We start from the raw sequence: 21,594 nt of genomic DNA, 5'->3' as shown, positions 1-21,594 counted from the left end.
CTCAGATCCTGGATTGGGAGCTCCATATGCCACAGGGATGGCCAAAAATGAAAAAAAAAATTTTTTTTTTAAATAACCGTTAGTAAAACATCTAGTAATGAGAGTGAGAAAGGAGGGCGGGACACCATTTCAGAAAGCCATACAGAACTTTCTGCTGAGAAGGGAAAAGCAATGGGCAAAGAAAAGTGCAGCATTAGTGACGAAATAGATCAGCCGAACTGATTTGTGTGCATATGGGAATTAAACATGATAAAAGTGGTGTTTCCCACTAGTGAGAAGACACGCTCTTCCCAAAACAGCTTCAGGTCACTTGGCTTCAGGCAGCCATTTAGATCTCTAGTTCATATCATTGACAAACATAAACTGATGGTCGGGTGTAAATATAAAAACCAAAGTTGTCCATATGGTGTGAAAGTAAATTTATTTATGAGTTTGGCTTTTGGAAGGGCCTGAAAATGTATAAAGGAAAAGTAGACCAAAATTTACTTTCTGTACAACGAAAGACCAAAGAAAAAATCCAAAGATAAGTAACCGATGAGAGTAAAGCTGATTTGAAATTAAAAAAAAAAAAAAAAAAAAAATTAACCCAGTGGCAAGACAGGCAGAAGGGGCCATACACATGGTCCTGAGACCTGAAATGTCGGTCAACCTTACCAGAGATGGTAAGGTGAAAACAGCAGGGAGACTGCTTTTCCATCCCTCAGTTTGATCTGAAGTACAGTATGGGAAGACTGCTTGTAGTGGTGGGAGTGGTGTGCAGATGGACACAGGCAGTGCAAGCTTCTGAATCCTGGTGTCCCAGATCTAGCAACACCACTTCCCCCAGCCTTCATGAAAGGAACATGTGCGCAGGAAAGTGGGGACAAGGTGGTCGTGTCCATGAGTCTAGGAACAACCAGATGGCCCATGTCTGCAAGTGGTTTTGTAAACTGCAGCCTCTCCATTCTGTGGATTCCTTCACCAAAGCTTTCCACATGTCTGTAGAGATTGGGATGCACAGGGTCCAGGACGTGGTGGGTTAATTGAGGAAGCTGTGGCTCTTTTTGTCCAAGATGCAGGCAAAAAGTCAGGCAAGATTAGACGTTTCTGCTGGTATAATTGTGTGTGTATAAACAGAGAGCCAAGGGTGAACAGCAGGCAACTTGGCAGCTGTACATGGAGACAAACATGGACACCATCAGTATTGCCAGCAGAAGAAGGGCTGTCGGTGCCCTCAGCCTGGGTGGGGTGCTGCATTGCACCACCAAGCAGCCAGGGGCCTTTGCTTCTTGTTAAGTGTAACATCTGCAAGTGTAGGGGCCCCATTTCCACCTGGCAGCTATGCATCCATAGCTCCCCTGCTGGGAAAGGCCAGGCACAGTACTGCTGCAACTCAGGAGCCCTGCAGCCTCTACTTTCGTCTGCAGGGTGCGTGAGCGCAGTGAGCGGGAGCAGCGCATGCAGGCGCAGCTGGAGCGGGAGGAGCGAGAGCGGCTGGCGATTGCTCGCGAGAGGCTGGCCTTCCACAGACACCGCCTGGAGCGGGAGCGCATGGAGCGGGAGCGGCTAGAACGTGAGCGCATGCATGTGGAGCATGAGCGCAGGCGTGAGCAAGAGCGAATCCACCGTGAGCGTGAGGAGCTACGGCGCCAGCAAGAGCTGCGCTATGAGCAGGAGCGGAGGCCTGCTGTGCGGAGGCCCTATGATGTGGACGGCAGGTAAGCTGAGTCGCTCCTAGCAGCCACCCCTTTTCCTTTAGAAAAGAAAGCTCAAAAAAATTAAAAAAAAAATTTTTTAAGCACACAAAAAGAAACAAATAGGGAGTTCCCATCATGGTGCAATAGAAATGAATCCAACTAGGAACCATGAGGTTGCGGGTTGGATCCCTGGCCATGCTCAGTGGCTTAAGAATCCGACGTTGCCTATGAGCTGTGGTGTAGGTCAAAGACGTGGCTCGGATCTGGCATTGCTGTACCTATGGTGTAGGCCAGTAGCTGTAACTCCGATTCGACCCCTAGCCTGGGAACCTCCATATGCTGCAAGTGCAGCCCCAAAAAAAGCAGAATAAAAAAGAAGAAAATAGAAAAGGAAGAAGCACAAGTGCTTGCCACAGCCCAGTTTGATATCCTGTACTTTATCCAGGAACCGGATGGAGGTGGTTTGAGATTGGTGGATAAATGGTTGGATAAAATAGCGCTCCCAGCTTAGATACCCGGAGCAACACATGACACACAGTTCTGGGCAGAGACCAAAAAGCACCTACTTCTGGGCACCTTCCAAGTTTGTAATCATTGCAGTAGTTTGTGTTGGTTCATTCTGTTAATGAGATTTGTTTTAATTCCCAGACATGCTGACATAAGAATACTAAAATACCGACTCCCAGTAAAGGACAGGCCTGTTTCAGACCTTGCTGTCAGGAGTCTTAGGTGATCATCCTAGCATCGATCCAAGTCAGAGCTTTTCCATGTACATGGATACTTGGAGGAGACTGCATAGTGGTGTTTGTTTTACTCTTTGTACTGCATAGGTTCCTGTGTAATATAACATTGAGACTTCTATAGAAGGCCTTTAAGCTGACCTAGGACTTTTTATGCTTTTTTACAAATTACTGATGTAGAAATCTGCTATGGTCACAAATATTTTTGAAATGGTCTGTTTCAAGTGCTACAAAGTCCTCCCCACTGGGCGTCTGGAGGGTCAGGTCTGCATTGGGAAAGAAGGACAGCACCACAGTAACTGTCCTGGTAGACGCTGGCCGACCCTCATGGCTGTGAGAGATTCCCAAAGGGAATCCGCTGGCACACACGTGCACCTGCCCACTTCACTGATGGCCTCCTGTCAGGGAGACCTAAGCTTTTCCATGGGGGATGCAGTGCATGTTGGGTAAGACAGAGGCAGTCAGTCAAATCCCACATCACGCCTCCAAGCGCTCTCCGTTCATGTAGTGGAGAGTCTCCTCATACTGTGAAGTGATAGGGTCCAGGGACAGTTTGAGGCTTTAGTTTATCAGCTCAGATTAATAGAGGTAACCTATTTGGAGGGGAAAATGCATGTACTTCATTCTTGCTTACTCTTCCAGGCGAGATGATGCGTACTGGCCAGAAGCTAAGCGGGCTGCCCTAGATGAACGCTACCATTCTGACTTCAACCGCCAGGACCGCTTCCACGACTTTGACCACAGGGACCGGGGCCGCTACCCCGATCACTCAGTCGACAGGTCAGTTGCTAACCCTACCTGCTTGATGCACATTTTCTTGGCCCCAGTTCATTTGTAATGACAGAGAACTCAGGTGGCCCTTCCAGGCTCTAGGCTTCTAAGTTGCAAGCCCACTCAAACTAGCACAGTGGGTTCAACTTGGGAAATGTTTTCCATTTGAGGATCTAAGTGACCTGTCTCTTTATGGTTTCATTTAAATTGCCTTTTTCAGGAGAGAAGGTTCAAGGTCAATGATGGGAGAACGAGAAGGTCAGGTAAGTCAGAGGCTATGATTATTGCCACAGTTTTCCCTGCAGAATTGGTTCTCTTCCCTTCTGCAGCCTCCTTCCTCCTTTATCTGAGTTAGAGAAAGAACAAGTGAGGGAGTGCAGCCCCTGTGATGTTTGTGGAGTGACGACGTAAATGGCCTGTGCTTTGTCTTGGCCCATAATCCAGGCAGGTGTTCTGAATCCTTGTTTGGCCTTGACCCTGAGGTTCTATATACCTAATACCTTAGTGCCTACACTGGTACTAAAGTACTGGGGAGCCTTGCGTGAATCTGGCGGGGTCCTTGCATGAGTCAGCCCTCCCTTCTTGAGTCTTGGGAAGCAACTCAGTCGGGCCCACACACCCTCTCTCTGTGGGATTAACACATTAGAAAATAAGCTCAATTTTCTCCTTTTCCCCTATCTTACATTTAGATTGAGCATGTCCCCAAAGAGTCTTGACTGTTTAGTGAGTTTCCTTGGAAAATGGGAGGGATGAGAGAAGGTTGTGTCAGGGAATTGTTCTAGCAGAATCGCTGCCCCATGAGTCAGTCTTTTCCCTGACTCAAGCATCGTCGTTTCAGTGCTGCCTTCCTTCCACTCCTCAGAATGTAGCTGGGGATGGCTAAGCTTCTTGGCTACGTCTGAGATGGTCTATAACCCTCACGTGACTCCTCTTTCTCTGCTCCTGGACCTAAATCTTACATGCAGCTAAATCTAGACCCAGCCTCCTGAGTCTCCTTTGGTGGAGACATTGAGCAGGGTGCTTAAATGTCCAGGCTCCAGAATCATGACTGGGGTCACATTCTGGTGCCACCACTTTTGCTAAGCCTATTTCTCCACCTGTGAAATGAGGATTATTTCTGCTGCTTAGAGTGGTAGGAGTTAAATGAGATGTCGTATGTGTCTACGGAAAACGTTCATTCAGTCCTGATGTGTTGCTTTTCATCATTGATAGCTCATTATATGATTAGATGGTGCTGTTCTGAAACGGAAAGTGTTGTTTGTTTTCTCACATCCACGATCATAAATAATAAGACATAACTGCTGACTTGAACAGCAGATGATGACATCTGACAGAAAGGGAAAAACCAACACAGACCTTCAGAACCTTTTTGCACTGATGCGTGGGTGGGTTGTTGGTTAGAAGAATGTTGGTTAAGTTTTAAAACATTTGGGAGAGAGGAAAATGGGCTTTAGTTAAAGAACTAGGTCTTGCTGAGATGAACTTGCCTATTTTAAGTGCTTCTCTGTCCAGTTTGAAGTCTTCAGAAGGCTGTTGATGGACTGTCATTCCTTTTTTTGGCCACACTTGTGGCATGCAGAAATTCCCAGGCCAGGGGTCAAACCCCTGCCACAGCAGTGACGACATCAAGTCCTTCTTAACCACTAGACCACTAGGGAACTCCTAAAAGGTCATTCTTAAAATTTGCCCCAAATGAAATGAAGCTGTGTAAATCATTTGCTATATTTTTTTAAAGCTGGTACCCCCCTGGAGTTCCTGTCATGGCTCAGCGGTAACGAACCCAACTAGTATTCATGAGGACGCGTGTTTGATCCATGACCTCGTTCAGTGGGTTAACATTCTAGCATTGCCGTGAGCTGTGGTATAGGTCTCAGACACGGCTCGGATTCTGTATTGCTGTGGCTGTGGTGTAGGCCGGCAACTACAGCTCCAATTCAAAAGCCCCTAGCCTGGAACTTCCACATGCTGCAGGTACAGCCCTAAAAAGACAGCCCCCCCCCCAAAAAAATGGTATGCACCGAAGGTATTCGTAGAAAGAAATGTTTTGGGAATCCAGTTTGAGCTGCCCTTATTTCATTTGGCAACACTGACTTTGCTGGACATACTGACATGGTTTTGCCCCTTGAAGGAACAGTGCTGTATTTTATCCATCTTGTGAAATTGACTTCCTTTTCTTGTGTCGAGGGAAGTGTCAGCACATGTTTGGATGTGGGTGGCCTGGGGAAGCAGGCGTCTGTGCTGCCCCCTGTGCCAAGGCCCACAAAGCCAGGGCTCTCCTTGGAGCTGCTGTGTCAGAATGTGCCCTTGGCCTGGGAAATCCCCCTGGACGTGGATGGTGACAGGGTGGCCGGAGCAGTTCCCTACAGGGTATCATTACTGGGATTACTTTTTCCTTCCTGCTCATTGAGAACATGGTTCTGGGACAAAAGGCTCAAGGCCACAGGTTGGGTTTGTGGAACAGCAAGAGAACAGGACCAAGGAGCCAGAGCCACCTTGCCAGCTCCCCTGAAGGTCAGCCTGGGCCTTCTTCCAGCCAGCAGTAATGGACTTTGGGTGAAGGGAAAGGAGCTAGGGTGTGAGGCTTCCTCCTTCATCCTCCTGGGGTTTTGCTGGCCAAGCAGTTCACACGGCGGTGCTGCTGAATAGAATGGGGGTTGCCAAAGAGTTGTGCTTTGAGCAAAACAGGACGAGATGCCAGGCCCTGGAGTGAGTTGTCAAAGGACCCCTGGTGGCCTTTCTGCTCTGATGGCTCTGTGTGGCTTGTGATTATATTCATCAGGCACAGTATGGTCTGTTCTGGTATGGGGCAGTGGTTCGGCCCCAGCACCCCTCAGTTCATCGGTGCTTTAGATCTCCACCTTCAAATTGGGCATAACCTAATTCGATCTTCAGCTCCACTTCTCCGTAGACCGTGAGCAGGCTTCGGGGATGTAGCTGGATCACATCTGCTGAAAGGGCCTGTGTGGCCCCAGACAGCGTGCAGAACACCTGCCTGTACTGTCTCAGGCCTCCAAGCGCTTCTGAGTTATTGTCCTTCATTGTTAGTTTCCCCAAGGCCCTGGGATCCAGGGTTGTCCTGAAGGCTTTTTTTGTTCTGACCCTTTAACTTCTAGCATTACCCGGAACGCCACGGAGGACCAGAGCGCCACGGACGGGACTCTCGTGATGGGTGGGGTGGATACGGCTCTGACAAAAGGATGAGCGAGGGCCGGGGGCTGCCTCCTCCACCCAGGTTTGTGTCCTGTGCCTCCCAGTGCCCGCAAGGGTCTTAGACAGCTGGCAGGATTGATCTGTCCAGCTTGGGGCCCTGGTCTCAGGGATAAGCTGTGTAGGCCCAGTACACTCGCCGCAACCCAAGCTGCCTTTGAGCTCTCAGCAGCACGAGATAGTCAACCAGTTCTGTCCACTGCATTGTCCCAAGGGGCAGAGGGCTGGGCTCCCAGAATGCTAAACCCACCCTCCAGAAGCTAGCGCCATTGCTCTTCTGAAAGGCAGAGATGGGGGCAATCCAAATCAGAGATGTCTTTTTCTAAGGGGCAGACGTGACTGGGGGGACCATGGCCGAAGAATAGAGGATGACCGTGCGTGGCAGGGTGCTGCTGACGGAGGCATGATAGACAGGGACCACAAGAGGTGGCAAGGTGAGGACTGGCCTCGGCTGGGGCGGGTCTTTGTGGAAAAACATCTGGGAAGCTGGAGCTGCAACTGCTGTCCACCTGTGTCTGCTCTTCCTGCTTGGCCTTGCTTCTCCTGGCCTGGGTGGGTGGGTGGGTGAGTGGGTGAGACCTGGCATAGGAGGGTTGCTATGGGTGCCAACGTTCCTCTCTGCTGTGACTTGGTGAGGACACTGGGTGTGTGCTGTGGACCTGCCAGTTATGGGTTGACCTGGTGACCTGAGAAAAGGACTGGAGTTTCCCAAGCCTGTGTCCTCTTAAACCCCCTGTCCTGTGCGAAAAATGTCTCTTGTTTTCTAGGTGGCGAGAGAAGTATGTCTGGTCACTCTGGGCCAGGTCACATGATGAACCGGGGAGGCATGTCAGGGTAAGGCGTACCGTCTTTGCATGTGGGCTTGCCTCAGTGAAGGTGTAGAAATAGTCACTCCTTCCCAGCTAACACAGCCCCTGTGTGCTATGTCCTGGGCAGTGTCCCTGCTGCCTGAAGGGTACAGGTCTGGCCCCTGGTGCCACTGCTCCAGAAGGAAGAAGCCCCAGAGAGCACGGGTGTGGGGCAGAGCCCACTGTGTGGGGCCATGGGGGCCAATCAGAATCTGCCTTTATTCCAGGCGAGGTAGCTTTGCCCCTGGGGGTGCCTCACGGGGCCATGTGATCCCACGCGGTGGCATGCAGGGTGGCTTCGGAGGCCAGAACCGGGGGAGCCGACCCAATGATGCCCGCTTCACTCGCCGCTACTAAGTGCTTGGAACCCTGTGTTACGTCATGTGGCAACAAGAACGTGTTCTGTTAGGATTTCCCTTAAACTGTGTACAATAATTTTTTTTTATCTGCTGCCATATTGTAGCTCAATACAATGTGAATTTGTTTTTTGTTCTTTTGTTTTTTTGTAATAAATGTGTTTCTGTTCACATAGCCTTTATTTATAAAGCGTCATCTCTTTTTCTCTTCACCTCTAAGTAAAATGACATGATACTCATTAATGCCTAGCCACAGTTCTTCCTTCAGGGAAGGAGGATAGAAAGGAGCAGCTTTCAGGGTGGGGTTTCCCGAAGCTCTTTGCCAGCTGCACACACTTCCCAGCATGTGTGAGCCCAGGCCTGGAGTTCATTGGACCAGGACTGTCTGGCTTGCACCTCCTCTAGGACTTTGCGATGTACCTCAGATATTTGTTCCCATCGCCCACACTCTGCCTCCATGTCTGAGACTTGCTGAATGGGCTGTTTTGCATTTTGTGTGGTAAAATGCACATAACATCAAAGTTACCATCTTAACCATTTAAGGGTAAAACTCAGTGGCATTATGTACATTGTCAGTGCTACATGACCAACCACACCATCCATCTCCAGGACCTTCTCATCTTCCCCAAACTGCACCTGTGCCCCATTGAACATCCACTCCCCATCCCTGGCCCCAGCCCCCACCATCTACTTTGTCTTTGAATCACACTGTTCTAGGAACCTCATGAGTGGAATGGCATCCTAGTGGAGAAGCAGATGACCGCATGTGATTGTGGGACAGGCACCACCTCCCCACATTAGCTGCATACCCTGCTTGTATGGACAGGGTGGGGACCTACCCTATTAGGGGAATAGGGGTCAGAGGCCTGTCTCTTGGCTCCATGGGAAGTGGCCAGTCACCTGTCATCTCTGGGCCCCCTTCTCACACTAAAGTAGTATCTGGCCCTGGAGGTAACAATGCAATGACCAAGGCTGACCAGGTGCCTGCTCCTCAGAGCCCACAGTCAGGGGAAGACACAGGAGCAGGCCTTCTCACCTCTTGTAACCCCCCTCATCTAGGCCAGACACTTCCCTGTCATGATCCCTACAACCTCTACACACACTTCATGTGGCAGCAGGGACTTTGCAGATGGGATTCAGTTAATCTTCCCATGGAAGATTACCCAGGTCTCCAGGTACATCATGTGCTATCAGGAGGGTCCTCGAAGGGAAAAGTGGAGGCAGGATTACGCTCCTGCCTGTGAGGACGGAGGAAAGGCCGCAGGCCAAGGATCACAGCAGCCTCTAGGAGCTAGAAAAGGCAGATTCTCCCTGGAGCCTCCAGAAGGAACCAGCCCTGCCACACCTAGATTTCAGCCAGTGAGAACCATGCTGGACTTTGGACCACCCAGGGTGAACCTGTCCCCAGAAGACATCTGGCAGTGCCAGGAGACATTGGTGTTTGTCAGGAGTGGATGGTAAGGTGCCACTGGCTGTTTGGGGGGGTTGGAGGTAGGATGGCCTGCCCAGTATGGCCCCACCACAAAGCCATCCTTCCTGAATGTCAGTGATACCAAACTGTGGCAGTTTGCCCCAGGTGGCAGGCGCTGTGATGGGGCCCCCACAGAGCACTCAGAGAAGGGGCTGGGGAGATTTCCTGGAGGAGGGGGCATTCAAGCTTGGGGCAGATGCTGCCCCAAGGAGGCCCGAGGGGAGGCAGGGCCCCTCTGAGGAGTCTGGGCTCAAAGAGCCCAGTGGGGAGCCACAGGTGTTTGAACAGGGGAGATTTGGTCATCAGACTTGGATTTTAGGGAGGCAGGCCTGGAGGTGAGAGGAGCAGGGAGGTGGTCTTGGCACTGGCAAGAAATACAAGTCAACAGAGTTCCCTGGTGGCCTGGCAGTTACGGATCTGGCATCACTGCTGTGGGGCAGGTTCAGTTCCTAGCCTGGGAACTTAGGCGTGCCATGTACACGGACCAAAGAAAAAGTTGATGAAGAGGAATCAAGGCGAGGTCTGACTGAGGAGACAGACACAGCCAGCTGCCTAAATGAAGAAGAGGGGGCCAGGAGTGCCAGGCATGCCTCAAGACATCTCCTTCAGACTGGCTTCCTTTCCTGTGGGCTTTGCTGGGCCAGTACTGGGCTAACAGCTGTTCAAGAGCAGGGCAGGAACGGGTGGCCTTGGCAGCTCTACCCCCTGCCTCCATAAAATGATAACAGTCACAGGAGGGTCACAAGGCCTTAGGGAGACCAAGCTTTATGCATGCCTAGCATGAATCCCGCCTATATTCAAGGCCTGGGACTAGGTCTGTGGGGGCTAGAAGGCCTGCACACCAGGAAGGGTCTAAGTCGAACACCTGGGCTCTTGGTGGACAGAAGGAACCATTAACTTGGCAGTGCAGATTTCTTCCAAGTTTCTCCATCCATAAAATAGGCCCACAAGGCTGCTGGAAAGGTTCTGTGGCTGGAGTCAGGCTTGAAACCAAGCTCTGCTCTTGGCCTCCATAATGGCCAGCACCATCTCCCTCCTAGGCAGCAGAGGATCAGGGACAGGCCCTGGCCCCACCTATCCCACCCGCTTAGACCTGTTCCCACCTCCACAGGGGCTCAGCAAGGACTGGGGAGTACAGGACCCAGATGGCTTTCACGTGATGCACAGGACATGGGAGGTGCACCTGGAGACCACGATGGCACAGGTCAGTCACTCAGGGCTCTATCCTCCCAAGCTTCAGGGCCAGGCTACAGCCCTCCCCGCTCCTCCCTGGCCCAATGGATGGATGGTCACATGCTGGCTTCTACTCCCCAGCAGAGCCTATGGCATGCCCCGGCCTCCAGTCTGTTTCCCTCATCTGTCATACTGCTATCTTTTCCTGGCTCATGACCCTGGGTGAGCTCTGCCCCTTAAGCCAAGTGACCTAAACCCCAGAACTCTTGGAAACAGAGGATCCCTTGACAGCTCAGGGCACCATTACCCAGGCCTGCTCCCTGACTCCCAGGGGAGCCTCCTGAGCCAGCTGCTGGCTATCACCCAAGCCCACCTCCTAGCCAGTCTGGACAGATTCTTTTTTTTTTTTTTTTTTTTTTTGTCTTTTTGCCTTTTCTAGGACCACTCCCACAGCATATGGAGGTTCCCAGGCTAGGGGTCAAATTGGAGCTGTAGCCGCCGGCCTACACCACAGCCACAGCAACGTGGGATCCGAGCCGTGTCTGCAACCTACACCACAGCTCATGGCAATGCCGGATCCTTAACCCACTGAGTGAGGCCAGGGATTGAACCTGAAACCTCATGGTTCCTAGTTGGATTCGTTAACCACTGAGCCACGAAGGGAAGTCCTGGACAGAGGTTCTATCCTGCTGTCACTACAGTGGGATGCCCTCTGTGGCTAGGTGCCAGGGCCTCGCAGGAACATCTCAAAGACCCACTCTCCCAGAGCTGCCACCCTCCCAGAGCTCCAGATGGGAAGACATTTAGGTCACAGGTAGCTGAGCCAGTGTGGGCAGGGGTGTCAGAGAAGGCTTCCTGGGGGGCAGGGGACATGTGGTGGACAGGGAAACCCCTGCACAGCCATTGCTGCCAGGTCTGTGCTCCTCAGGAATCCCCAGGCTGTAGGGAGAGGGTGGAATGAGAGTGGAGATCAGGCAAGGGATGGGAGGGACTAGACCAGGCGAGCAGATCAGTGAGCTAAGCAGGACAGCGGCTGTGGGAGCTCCTGGCCATGGAGAACAGCCCTCACCCCCAGACTGCACTACCCTGGGCTCAACCAACCATGACCTGAGGAAACCCCTGACCCAGGTGGGCCCTTAGCACTTTCTCAACCCTCTCCTGGAGCCCCAAGCCCAAGGGCCAAGGTCTGCTCCCACCCCCCACACACCAGGTCAAGGGCTCATCAGTGGGCAGGGCCCAGACACAAAGGGTGAACCACGGTCAAGGTCAGGCTTGATGAGCCCCCAGGATCCAGAAGCTCAAGCCCTGGGGGCCAGCACAGAGGTCAGGGAACATTTCCAAGTCCTTTATTGAGCCGGCAAGGCTGGGAGCTGCCCTCAAGCATGGGGTCCAAGTCTGGTGTCCATGGTGCCTTGTTCCCACCTGGGGCAGGCAGCCTCCTCTGACAGGCTACTTGGTTCGCTCCTTCAGGTATTCCCAGCCCTCCTTGGAGTACTCTCGAGCCTTTGAGGGGGCCACAGACAGAGCCGACATCACCTTGATGACGCCTGTGGAAAGGGAGAGCCAGGTGCCTTCAGCGAGGACTTTTACAGGCAGCAGCTCTGTCAATTCCATGCAAGGAAAACAGGCAAAGGCCACACTCGCTCTGTTGTGGCCTCAGGCCCTCAAAGGAGGCGCCATCTGGCTCCCACCTCCCTGGAATCTCCACCTCCTTTTCTCCTTCAGATCCACAGGAGGTGCACACAGAGTTGGACAGGGAGTGACGAAAAGAAATGGCCAAGAAGGAAGGTGGGAGGTATCTGCAGCCAACCCCCCAGGTAGATGGCCTGGGGCCTACCTGAATTCCAGTAGTCCCGTATGTGAAAGTTAAACTTTGGAGGGGCTGGGAGCTGGGAAGAGAGAGGGAGAAGGGGCTGCTGAAAGAGTAAGGCCCAGCAGCCCCATCCGCCCTCACAGGCAGGGAGAGCAGCACAAGCCCCATGGCAGAGGATCAAGGGACCAGGATCAAAGACCACCCCAGAGCAGACACCCCAGCTCCCACCAAGCTTTAGTCTTGATCCCAGCTCGGGGTACCTGGGGTATCTTCAGGCCAGTCTGCTCGCACACGTACTGGCTGAACTGGTACACAGCAGGGGGGACCACCTCCTCGGCTTTCTGAAGGGCAGCCTGGCTCTTGTCGCTGGGCCCCAGCAGGTCCTGGTCATATACCAGGTAGATAGCGCCCCCAGCCACACTGCCCTTGATGAGGAACCTGCATGGAAGGAAAGGAACCACAGGGTAGGGGTGGGGGGCTCAAGTCCAAAGAGTGACATACCTGAAGCCAGGCAGCTAATGGGGAAGCACAGGGCACCTTGGGAGCCAAGAGGCGTGCATGAGCCCTCCCATGCACAACACTTAGAGTGTACAAAAGGCAGGGGTACTCAGCTCTGTTTAGTAAACTGAAGCCTGGAGAGGCACAATGTCACTTGAGATCCTGCAGAGGGCAGGGGTCAGTGAAAACAAGACCACTGACCGCTTTCTACCTTCCAGCCCCGAGAGGGATGCTCCGAGAGGAGCCAGCGGGGGTCCCTGGTCGTTTCCTGTGTCAAACGCTGCTCTGGGTGCACATTAACTTCCCAACAAACGCGTGCGACACTCCCATTTTACAGATCAGGCAGCTGAAACTCGGACGGGTCTAGTGTACGGAATGCAGAGGGAAGGAGTCGCTAGGAAGCGGGAAGGCGGCGACAGGAGGGAGAACTCGGTAAGCTCCACCCTGTCTGAACCGACACGGGAAACCTGACACTACGGCAGCGAAGAGCCGGTCGTAAGCAAACCAGATGGGGGTGCCCACAGAAGTAAATATTTTGGGGGCTTGAGGCCCGCCCAGTAGCCCCACGAACCTCATCAGCGACCACACTCGAGGTACCATGATCACTCAGCTCCGTGCGCAAGGACACTCGGCTCGCCCGCCGCTTCCGGTCGCGGCGCCGCAGAGGCCTCTGGGAAGCGTGGTCGCCTGTCAGGCGCAAAGGCCTCCGGGACATGAAGTCTCGGCTGCGAGACGCCAGAGAGGGGTTTCTGTTCCGCTGCAAAATGAGTCCTCGAACCTTAGTCTTCGGGGCCGGCAGCCGCAAAGCTGTCTGGGAAAAGTAGTTGTCACGTCCAGTAAGGCTCTGGAAAGCTAGTTTAAGCGGCCAAGCCTCCTGGGAAATGCAGTTCGGAGCGGAATGGCCGTGGTGACGTGAGGGAAAGAGGAGTTGGGTGTCTGGAGTAAGACCTGAGGGTGACACACGAAATTTCGGCACCTGGGAGATCCACCAGCGCAGGCCTGGGAAGAGAGTACTGGAAAGCCGGTTGTCACGGCAACACGAAGGCGGAATTTAGGAGACAGGCGGGCCTTAGTCACGTGGTCGAATCAGTGTGGCTTCACTACAGGGGCGGGGATAGAAGGTAGCCAGGCTGAGGCTGTTGCCCGGCAACGCCGGGCGCGGAGATTCCAAAAGTCTAGCCCCTCCCCCTGAGTAGGTGGGCTCTGGGTCACGTGACTCAGACCCTACTGGAGGGGGCGCGGTCGGCGGCCATCCCGACACCGCGAGGGCGGGGAGGTACGCGCGTGGCTCCCAAGCCCGGACCCCAGCCCCACTGGACGGCGGGAGAAACTGAGTGGGTGAGTGCGCGGTTGTGAGCATGCAGTGGGCTGCACGCCCTCTTTGTCCAGATGGGAAACTGAGGCCGGGCGAGGTCCGGAGGCCAGTCGGTTCTGTAAGGATCAGGTTTCCGCTTTTCCTCCCTCTTTGCAGCCTGGGTGTTTCATCCATCCATTCGTTCATCCACCCACCTAGCTATCACCCAGCCCTTGCGGGGCTGCTGTGTTCAGGACCCGGTTGAAAGAGGGCTAAGCTGAGGCCCTTCAGGGCTTTCCCTGGAAGTGGCAGATCGTCCCCTGCTGAGGGGACGCCGGCGTGAATGGGTAAGGCCGAGGAGTTCATTTTTCTGTGAACTGGAAGATTCATAGATAGGACGTAGGGTAAATGAGGATGAACAGAAAGGCAGCGGCCAGACCTTCTGGGTCTTGTGGGCTAAGGTGAGGAAACGGTCTCCATTTCGGACAGTGAGACGCCTTGGGAGGGTTTGGAGCAGGAAGGAACATTCCAGAATTTTTTTGGACAAAGATCCCTATGGCTGCTTGGAGAGAATAGAGTGGGAGGAAGGGAGTGTGAAGATGCGAGAGCCAGAGAGAAGGCAGATGGAACTTTGCCGTAGGGACAAAGGAGGTAGGACTGATTTAGTGCTTGGAGATATGGGGGCTCCCCAAGGCCACCACCTCTCAGCCTCCTGGGTTCTAGAAGTCTACCTCTCTTCTTTGCCCCATGGAATTCATAGGATAGAAACTCCAAGATATATGATTGGCCTGTGCCCTTTTCAGGGGAGGCCCATGATCCACTGAACTTAAAGCACCTGGCCCGTTCTCCCTGGAACAAGTAAATCAGCTCCCACAGCTGAAATCACATCTTAACCTGGTGTCATGGGCACATCTGTCTGCCATATCCTATTCCTTCTGGATATCTCCAGACCAAGTTGTTTTTCTGAGCTTCCCCCAGCTCTCACATTCCTCCTATCACTTTGGGCCAGTCTAGTATATAGTCAGCACTTACTGCATGTCTGGCAGTTTAGGACATCGAAGATCCAAAAGTGATCAGCACAGGAGTTCCCATTGTGGCACAATAGGATTGGCAGTGTCTTGGGAGCTCTGGGATGCAGGTTCAATCCCCAGCCAGACACTGTGAGTTTAAGATCCAGCATCACTGCAGCTCTGGCTTAGTTCGCAACTGCGGCTTGGAACTGACCCTGGCCTGGGAGCTCCATATGCTGCAGGGTGGCCAAAAAAGGAAAAAAAAGTGAGCAACACAGAGGCAGGTTTCTGTTTCCTTCCAGCCTTCATGGAGCTGAGTTTAAGGGGAGTGAGGGATCCTAAACACGTAACAAATCATCAGGGTGATTTCAGGGGATGACAAATACCCAGAAGAAGAAAGTTCTACAGGTAGGGGAGAGAGGGGGACTGGGAACAGGTGTTTTAGAGAAGGAAGCCAGGGAAGTGCCCTCTGAGCAGGTGATTTTTGCGGTGACACTTGAAAGAGCGAGCCATTGGGTTATATTTGGGAAGAGCATTCCTCGCAGAGGGAACAGCCAGTGCAAAGGCTCCGAGGCAAGATGGTGACTGGCAGGTTCTGATTAACGGTGAAGAGGCTGGTGTGGCCAAGCAGAATGAACAAGAGGGGCTGGTCTAAGCAGGGCCTTTTTGGTCACCGAGGCTTTTGTTTTAAATGAAAACAGGCAGAGTTTTCAGCAGGGGGAGGAGATTACTGCAGCCATTCAGGTGAACTGTATAATGCCTTTGACCAGATGGTGGCTATGGAGATGGAGAAGAGGGAGCAGAGCCACAGCCTGGGGCATTACCGCGTGCTCTATAAAAAAAAAAGATGCACTTGGGGAAATGGGTCTGACTGGGGTGTGACTGTGGGCCAGGCCTCTCTCCCACTGCAGACCCAGTGAAGGCCATGAAGGTGCTGCTCCTCACGGGGCTGGGAGCCCTGTTCTTCGCCTATTATTGGGGTGACAATTTTGACCCAGGTGAGTGCCTGGGGTGGAGGAGGGAGGATCGGTCGGTCTGGCCGTCCTGTCCAACCCCAAGCTGACCACCCTTGCTCCCTTCCAGCCAGCCTCCGTGGAGCCCGTGTGCTGTTAACAGGAGCCAGCGCAGGCGTTGGGGAGGAACTGGCATATCACTATGCGCGCCTGGGCTCACACCTGGTGCTCACTGCCCACACCGAGGCTCTCCTGCAGAAAGTGAGACCCTAGTTCCAAGTTTTATGGTGGGGCAGGGGGTGGGGAATGAGGGCAGAGGGGAACAGGGCCTGGGTTTGAATGCCTGTAAGTGTCCAGGCTTCCTGCGTGGCCTTGGGCAAGTCACTTAACCTCTCTGAACCTTGCTCCCCTCCGTTTGCAAAACACAAATGATAAAAGCACCTTCTCCTGGGTTGTGGTGTTGGGTTGATGTAGTTGTAAAGCTAAGAGGTTTCCTCACTAAATGGGAGTATTGATAGTGACCACAGGCTGAGCTGGTAACTAGTGTTCTCAAGCTCAAGAGCAGGGTGGGTAGACACTTCTAAGTAACAGCCTGATGTTACTTCAAGGAAATGTACAGCTCTTAGGGATTCACCTTCCAAAATTTCAAGAGAGGCCAGAAATCTCCAGATTTATTTGAAATCTTAAGTTTTAAGTGATGATTGAACAACAGAAAAGTGGCCCTTACAATGTTGAATGTAACCAGAGGCCCACAGGAGGGGGGAGGGGGCTTCAGGCTGGGGCCCCAATGGGGCGGTCAGGTGCGGGGAGGGGGCAATCTGGGGGGGAGGGGCCCAAGGGAAGCTCTGCCCCGCTCCCCAGGTGGTAGGGAACTGCCGGAAGCTGGGCGCTCCCAAGGTCTTCTACATCGCTGCGGACATGGCCTCCCCCGACGTGCCCGAGCGCGTGGTGCAGTTCGCTCTGGACAAGCTGGGTGAGGGGCGGGGCGTGGAGTCTGGGACCTTGGCCCAGGCCTTAGGGGCCTGGCTCAAATTGGGGCGGGGGTGTGGTGTCTGAGGGCGGAGATTTATGGGTATGGGGGCGTGGCTAGGGTGGAGTCTCATTGCATCCTGGGGGCGGAACTCTGGACGGGTTTCATTGCATCTGGGATGAAGCCTGGTAAGGGAGTAGGGCGGGTCTCTTTGATTTTAGGGCCTTACCTGGCATGGAGCTTATTGCACCTATGCTCAAGTCAGAGCTTTTGCTGGTTCAAGGGGTAGAGGCGGGTGTCTCATTGGGCCCGGGGGCGGAGGGGGCAGAGCCCCAAGGACTGGCTCAGGGTTGACGGGCCTTTCCGGGCCAGGAGGGCTGGACTACCTGGTGCTGAACCATCTCGGCGCCGCCCCGGCAGGCACGCGGGCCCGCAGCGCCCAGGCGATACGCTGGCTCTTGCAGGTGCTGTGCTCCTCCGCGGCTCGGTCCCCTCTTGGCCCAGGCTCAGCCCTCCCGCCACGGATTTAACCCCCTCCTACCCATTCCCCTCGAGCTCTGCCCCGCCCATCTCCAGACCCCGCCTTTCCTGATTCTAGGCTCCGCCCTGGCCTTGGCTCCGCCCCTGACCCTGAGCTCCCCCAAGTCCTCGAGCCCCGCCCCTGCCTACCAAGGCTCCGCCCCATGCCCCCTCCTGGCTTGGGTTCCTCCTCTGCCTGGTGACTCGCAGTCGCCACCTTCAGGTGAACTTTATAAGTTACGTGCAACTGACTTCGTTGGCGCTGCCCAGTCTGACTGACAGTAAGGGCTCCCTGGTGGTGGTGTCTTCTTTGCTAGGTACGTGCACCCGGGGCGGGGAGTGGGGAAGGTACGGGGCTCGGTGCGATGCGGACGGCCCTGGAGGGGACAGGAAGGCTTCCTGAAGGAGGCGCAGCGGCGTCTGGCAGCTCAGCAGCTGCCCTCCTACGCTCCCAGGCCGCGTGCCCACATCCTTCTCTAGCCCCTACTCGGCGGCCAAGTTCGCGCTGGACAGCTTCTTCGACTCTCTTCGGCGAGAGCTGGACATGCAAGATGTGAACGTGGCCATCACCATGTGTGTCCTGGGCCTCCGAGATCATGCTTCAGCCGCTGAAGGAGTCAGGTGAAGCCCAGAACTGGAGCTGGGGGCGGGGGGGCGGCGCTAAGCCCCAGCCACAGGACCCACGACACTCTGCCTTACCCAGGGGTGTCACGAGGGCCAAGGCGGCCCCAGGGCCCAAGGCAGCCCTGGCTGTGATCCGTGGCAGTGCTACACGGGCCTCCGGTGTCTTCTACCCATGGCGCTTCCACCTGCTCTGCCTGCTTCGGGGCTGGCTGCCACACCCGAGGGCCTGGTTCATCCGCCAGGAGCTCAACATCACTGCCTCTGCTGCTGCCTGAGCTCCTGGCCAGGTGCCCCTTCATCTCCCCAGAAGACTTTCCAAGAAGGCATCCTAGAGCTGGGACACCTCCGAGATAGTGGCCCAGGCTCAAGAGAAAGTCATCAAGACAGCAAAGTAAAATGGAGAAAAACCATCAGCACCTAAAAACAATCAAAACTTAAGGTGTGTCGGGCATCTTGTCAGGGATTTGGAAGGCAAGTACCTCAACCTTCCCAGCTGCATCGATGATATGATTGCTGCTTCCATTTTGCAGATGAATGAACTAAAGCTCAGAGAAACCATGTGACTTGCCCCAGGGCCCTGGCCACATCAAACAGGTCACAACACCACTGAGCCAACCAAGGAACCCTATCTCCGACCTGAAGCCACCTCATCCCGGCTTAGTCCCTTCAGTTCACTCAACCTGGAAGCCTCCCCCAACCCTTGCCCCAAGCAAGGGGGCAAGAGAAGCCGTCTACTTGAGGATGGGGTCTGAGGAGGGGGAGAAGGAAAAGAACGGGTTCTGGACTGGATCCTGTCTCCTATTTGATAATAAAAATCCCTCTTCCCTTGCACATCTGGTGTTCAAATTCCTTGGTCCTTCCAATTTGCTAGCAGTAGGCAGGTGAAGAGGGATGTGAGTACCGGCGCCAGAACTCTCAATTTCATTTCACAGGTGGAGAAATGGAGGCTGAGAGACAGGTGGACCTCATCCAGGAAGTCAGGAATGGAAGGAGAGGGGAAGGGTTTGTGGACTGAAGGCTTTATTTGCAGCATTCAAAGTACATGGTTTGTGCACCAATAATGGTAAGTGCTACCATTGTTATTGCTTTTACGGGTCAGGAAATTTAGAGGGGAAGTCAGTGACAGAAGCTGCAATTCTGACACCAGACTGTCTCTCCTTAAGGCAAAGTGTGGGCTGCATCTGCACATCACTGATATTTACGCTAATGAACTAAAAATTGACACTTTCCCTAAAATGGTAAACCAGCACTGCTTGCATAAAGGAAAAGCAACTGTAAAGATTGTAACTGAAAAGCAATTGTAAAGATTAAAACAGTAGAATGAATACAATGTTAGCTGTTAGCTGTCCTAATCTTCAAGATTAGCAGTTTGAAGGGCTAACCCCAAACAGACAAGCCCCAAATTGATACTCTCTTGAAGATAAATAGGATTGAAAAATTAAAAACCGGGAAATACTTGTTCGCACCACACCTCCCATCCCTGCGCCTTAGATTACATCAAGTTATATCAAATGCCACTAGGGGGCACAAAATCACAATGCTTTCCTTAGCTCTAGCCCTGAACTTGACCTCTCATGTAGTAAAACCAGTACCTCGGTGGAAGTTTTATTTTGTCACAGGTATCGTTATATATTAGTAAAATAGTTTGGAATAGGTACTGTTATTGTCATCATTCTGCAAATGGAGAAATTCAGGTAGTGGGAGGTGAAGTCTCCTTGCACAGGGACAGCCAGCTGACAACAGAAGTAGAATTCCAACACTCCACAGACTAGCAGAGGGAAGCGTCTCAACCACAGCCACGCCCACCCAGTCCGACTCCTGGTCTGGAGTGACTGGGGTAAACGCGCCATGTTCTGGGGAGCCCGCAGGGACTCCTCCAGCCGCCAGGGGGAGCCCGCGTCATTCCTGCCTCTCTGGCCCGTGCCTCCCGCCGGTGGGTAGATATCCCAGAGTTCCGCGCGGTGGAGGCCCTTCCGCCGCGGCAGCCATTGGAGAGAGGCAGGTTAGTGGGGCTTTGGAAAGGTGGGATCCGCTCCCATCCAGGCCTCTGGGCCCCAGTGCAGCCCGAGGGTGTGGTTGGGTGCGGCGAGCGAGCCCCGGGTAGCAGAGGCTCGGAGTTCCGGGCGTCAGGGGCCGAGCCGAGGCTCACCTTCACCCCTTCTCCCCTTCCCCCCTTCCTTGTCTGTAGCCATGGCTCTGCGCTACCCCATGGCTGTGGGCCTCAACAAGGGCCATAAAGTGACCAAGAACGTGAGCAAGCCGAGGCACAGCCGCCGCCGCGGGGTGAGTGCTGGGGCGCGCGGTCCTGGGCCGCTGGGTGGGGGGGGGCGGTGTTTAGGAAGAGCTTTTTGGGCAGAGGGCAGGGCCTGAGCAAAGGCTCCGAGAGCACAGTGGGGGTGTCGAGTCCCGCAGGTAGCGCGGAGCTCTCGTGGTTGGGTGCGCAAGAAAAGGGGTGTCGGTCTTTCCCAGAGCAGAGTGGAGATGCTGGGTACCCGCCGGCCCGGCACAGAACCAGGATTCGGAAGCTAGGGCAGGAGCAAGTTGGGAGCGGGTTTTGATGGATGGGCAGGAGCTTGCCGAGTAGAATGGTGCTTGGGGAGTTCCCGCCGTAGCTCGGCAGTCTCGGGAGCGCTGGTACAGATTTGATCCCCGCCTTGGTAGTGAGTTAAGGATCTGGTGTTGTCACAGCTGCGGCATAGTTAGCGACTGCGGCTCGGATTCAGTCCCTGGCCCGGGAACTTTTATGTGCCACCGAGCGGCCACAGAAGAAAAGGAGCTGTAGCTGCACTGGGGCTGGAATGTGGAGGGAAAGCTTTGAGTGTCAACCTCGCCGGGAGTTATGTGCTGCTTCGTTAAGCGGCCCCCACTCCGTGGTGTGCAGGGGGAGGAGGTTCTGGGCCAAGGGAGCAGCCTGTGCAAAGGGCCTGGTATGATGTGCTTTGATATGGTTTAGGGTAAGATGTGAGTTTGGGGGCTGGGAGGGGTTTGGGCTTCTCTTTGGTGCCAGATAGAGTGCCACCTGGAATGATACTCCTTTCTCCTGCAGCGCCTCACCAAGCACACCAAGTTTGTACGGGACATGATCCGGGAGGTGTGCGGCTTTGCGCCTTATGAGCGGCGGGCCATGGAGCTGCTCAAGGTCTCCAAAGACAAGCGGGCCCTCAAGTTCATCAAGAAAAGGGTAAGTAGGGGGTCTTTCTGTGGTACAAGGGGATTGGCAGCAATTTGGGAGCACTGGAGTGTGGAGGTTGCATCCCCGGCCCTGCACAGCAGGTTATGGATCCAGTGTTGCGCTGCTGCGGCTTGGTTTGTAGCTGTGGCTCAGTTCTGGTTCCTGGTCCAGGAACTTCATGTGCCGTGGGGTGACCAAAAAGGGGGTGTTTGTAGGACCCCCGTGGTGGGTGGGTGGGTTTGGGGCACATGTTCACAGCCCTTGTTGCTCGGCAGGTGGGGACACATATCCGTGCCAAGAGGAAGAGAGAGGAGCTGAGCAATGTTCTAGCGGCCATGAGGAAAGCAGCAGCCAAGAAGGACTGAGCCCCCTCCCCTCTGTGCCTAATAAAGCCTTTTCTGAAGCTTGGCTTTCTGTGCTGCCCCTGGGAAGGGATCTTACCTGATGGAAACTTCACACAGACCCACCCCCCAGGGTAGGGGGGCACCCTGGTGAGGGG

The 21,594-nt window shown here is 54.0% G+C and overlaps 4 protein-coding genes across 26 annotated transcripts in view; 3 read left to right on the top strand and 1 right to left on the bottom strand.

Moving 5' to 3' along the window:
* The window catches only part of SAFB (scaffold attachment factor B), a 33,688-nt gene extending 25,915 nt beyond the window's left edge, over window positions 1–7,773 (top strand). For 2 of the 4 annotated variants that reach the window (XM_085013159.1, XM_021084024.2), the window contains 7 exons: window positions 1,407–1,697; window positions 3,059–3,196; window positions 3,408–3,450; window positions 6,301–6,419; window positions 6,728–6,828; window positions 7,162–7,228; window positions 7,470–7,773. In XM_085013159.1, coding sequence (XP_084869285.1) covers window positions 1,407–1,697; window positions 3,059–3,196; window positions 3,408–3,450; window positions 6,301–6,419; window positions 6,728–6,828; window positions 7,162–7,228; window positions 7,470–7,599 — 889 coding nt within the window. In that variant the 3' untranslated portion in view covers window positions 7,600–7,773. Of the gene's footprint in view, window positions 1–1,406; window positions 1,698–3,058; window positions 3,197–3,407; window positions 3,451–6,300; window positions 6,420–6,721; window positions 6,829–7,161; window positions 7,229–7,469 lie in introns of all 4 variants that reach the window. The other 2 variants (XM_085013158.1, XM_021084023.2) reach the window with 1 other exon arrangement.
* A 3,799-nt stretch (window positions 7,774–11,572) lies between these two features.
* MICOS13 (mitochondrial contact site and cristae organizing system subunit 13) lies at window positions 11,573–13,192 on the bottom strand. The gene is given in 4 exon segments (NM_001097463.2): window positions 11,573–11,789; window positions 12,080–12,131; window positions 12,316–12,493; window positions 13,125–13,192. Coding segments are annotated over 4 exon segments (357 nt in total). The 5' UTR covers window positions 13,154–13,192; the 3' UTR covers window positions 11,573–11,691.
* A 617-nt stretch (window positions 13,193–13,809) lies between these two features.
* HSD11B1L (hydroxysteroid 11-beta dehydrogenase 1 like) lies at window positions 13,810–19,368 on the top strand. Of its 20 annotated transcripts, none has more exons than XR_014837746.1 (10): window positions 13,810–13,891; window positions 14,025–14,194; window positions 15,769–15,855; window positions 15,941–16,071; window positions 16,672–16,783; window positions 17,153–17,244; window positions 17,523–17,616; window positions 17,755–17,920; window positions 18,003–18,362; window positions 18,454–18,754. XR_014837746.1 is itself a non-coding variant. In XM_085013200.1 (9 exons), exons 2-9 carry the CDS (start codon window positions 14,191–14,193, stop codon window positions 18,872–18,874), a joined length of 705 nt encoding a protein of 234 aa, XP_084869326.1. In that variant the 5' UTR covers window positions 13,810–13,891; window positions 14,025–14,190; the 3' UTR covers window positions 18,875–19,368. The 20 variants fall into 20 exon arrangements, 9 of the variants coding, with proteins under 9 accessions (XP_084869326.1, XP_013850202.1, XP_003123133.1 ...); XR_014837755.1 differs by having other exon boundaries at window positions 17,379–17,616; XR_001307013.3 differs by having other exon boundaries at window positions 15,751–15,855.
* A 523-nt stretch (window positions 19,369–19,891) lies between these two features.
* On the top strand, window positions 19,892–21,498 carry RPL36 (ribosomal protein L36). The gene is made up of 4 exons (NM_001244687.1): window positions 19,892–19,925; window positions 20,112–20,206; window positions 20,970–21,104; window positions 21,371–21,498. Exons 2-4 carry the CDS (start codon window positions 20,114–20,116, stop codon window positions 21,458–21,460), a joined length of 318 nt encoding a protein of 105 aa, NP_001231616.1. The 5' UTR covers window positions 19,892–19,925; window positions 20,112–20,113; the 3' UTR covers window positions 21,461–21,498.
* The last annotated feature ends 96 nt before the right edge of the window (window positions 21,499–21,594 follow it).

Source organism: Sus scrofa, chromosome 2, assembly GCF_054392235.1.
Source record: "Sus scrofa isolate SSC_HxYL_T2T_F1_AM1 chromosome 2, Sscrofa_HxYL_maternal_Yorkshire_Landrace_v2.0, whole genome shotgun sequence".
In the NCBI taxonomy this organism is placed as follows: domain Eukaryota; kingdom Metazoa; phylum Chordata; class Mammalia; order Artiodactyla; family Suidae; genus Sus; species Sus scrofa.
The sequence above is the reverse complement of the archived record's forward strand: the minus strand, read 5'-3'. Positions and strand labels throughout refer to the sequence as shown.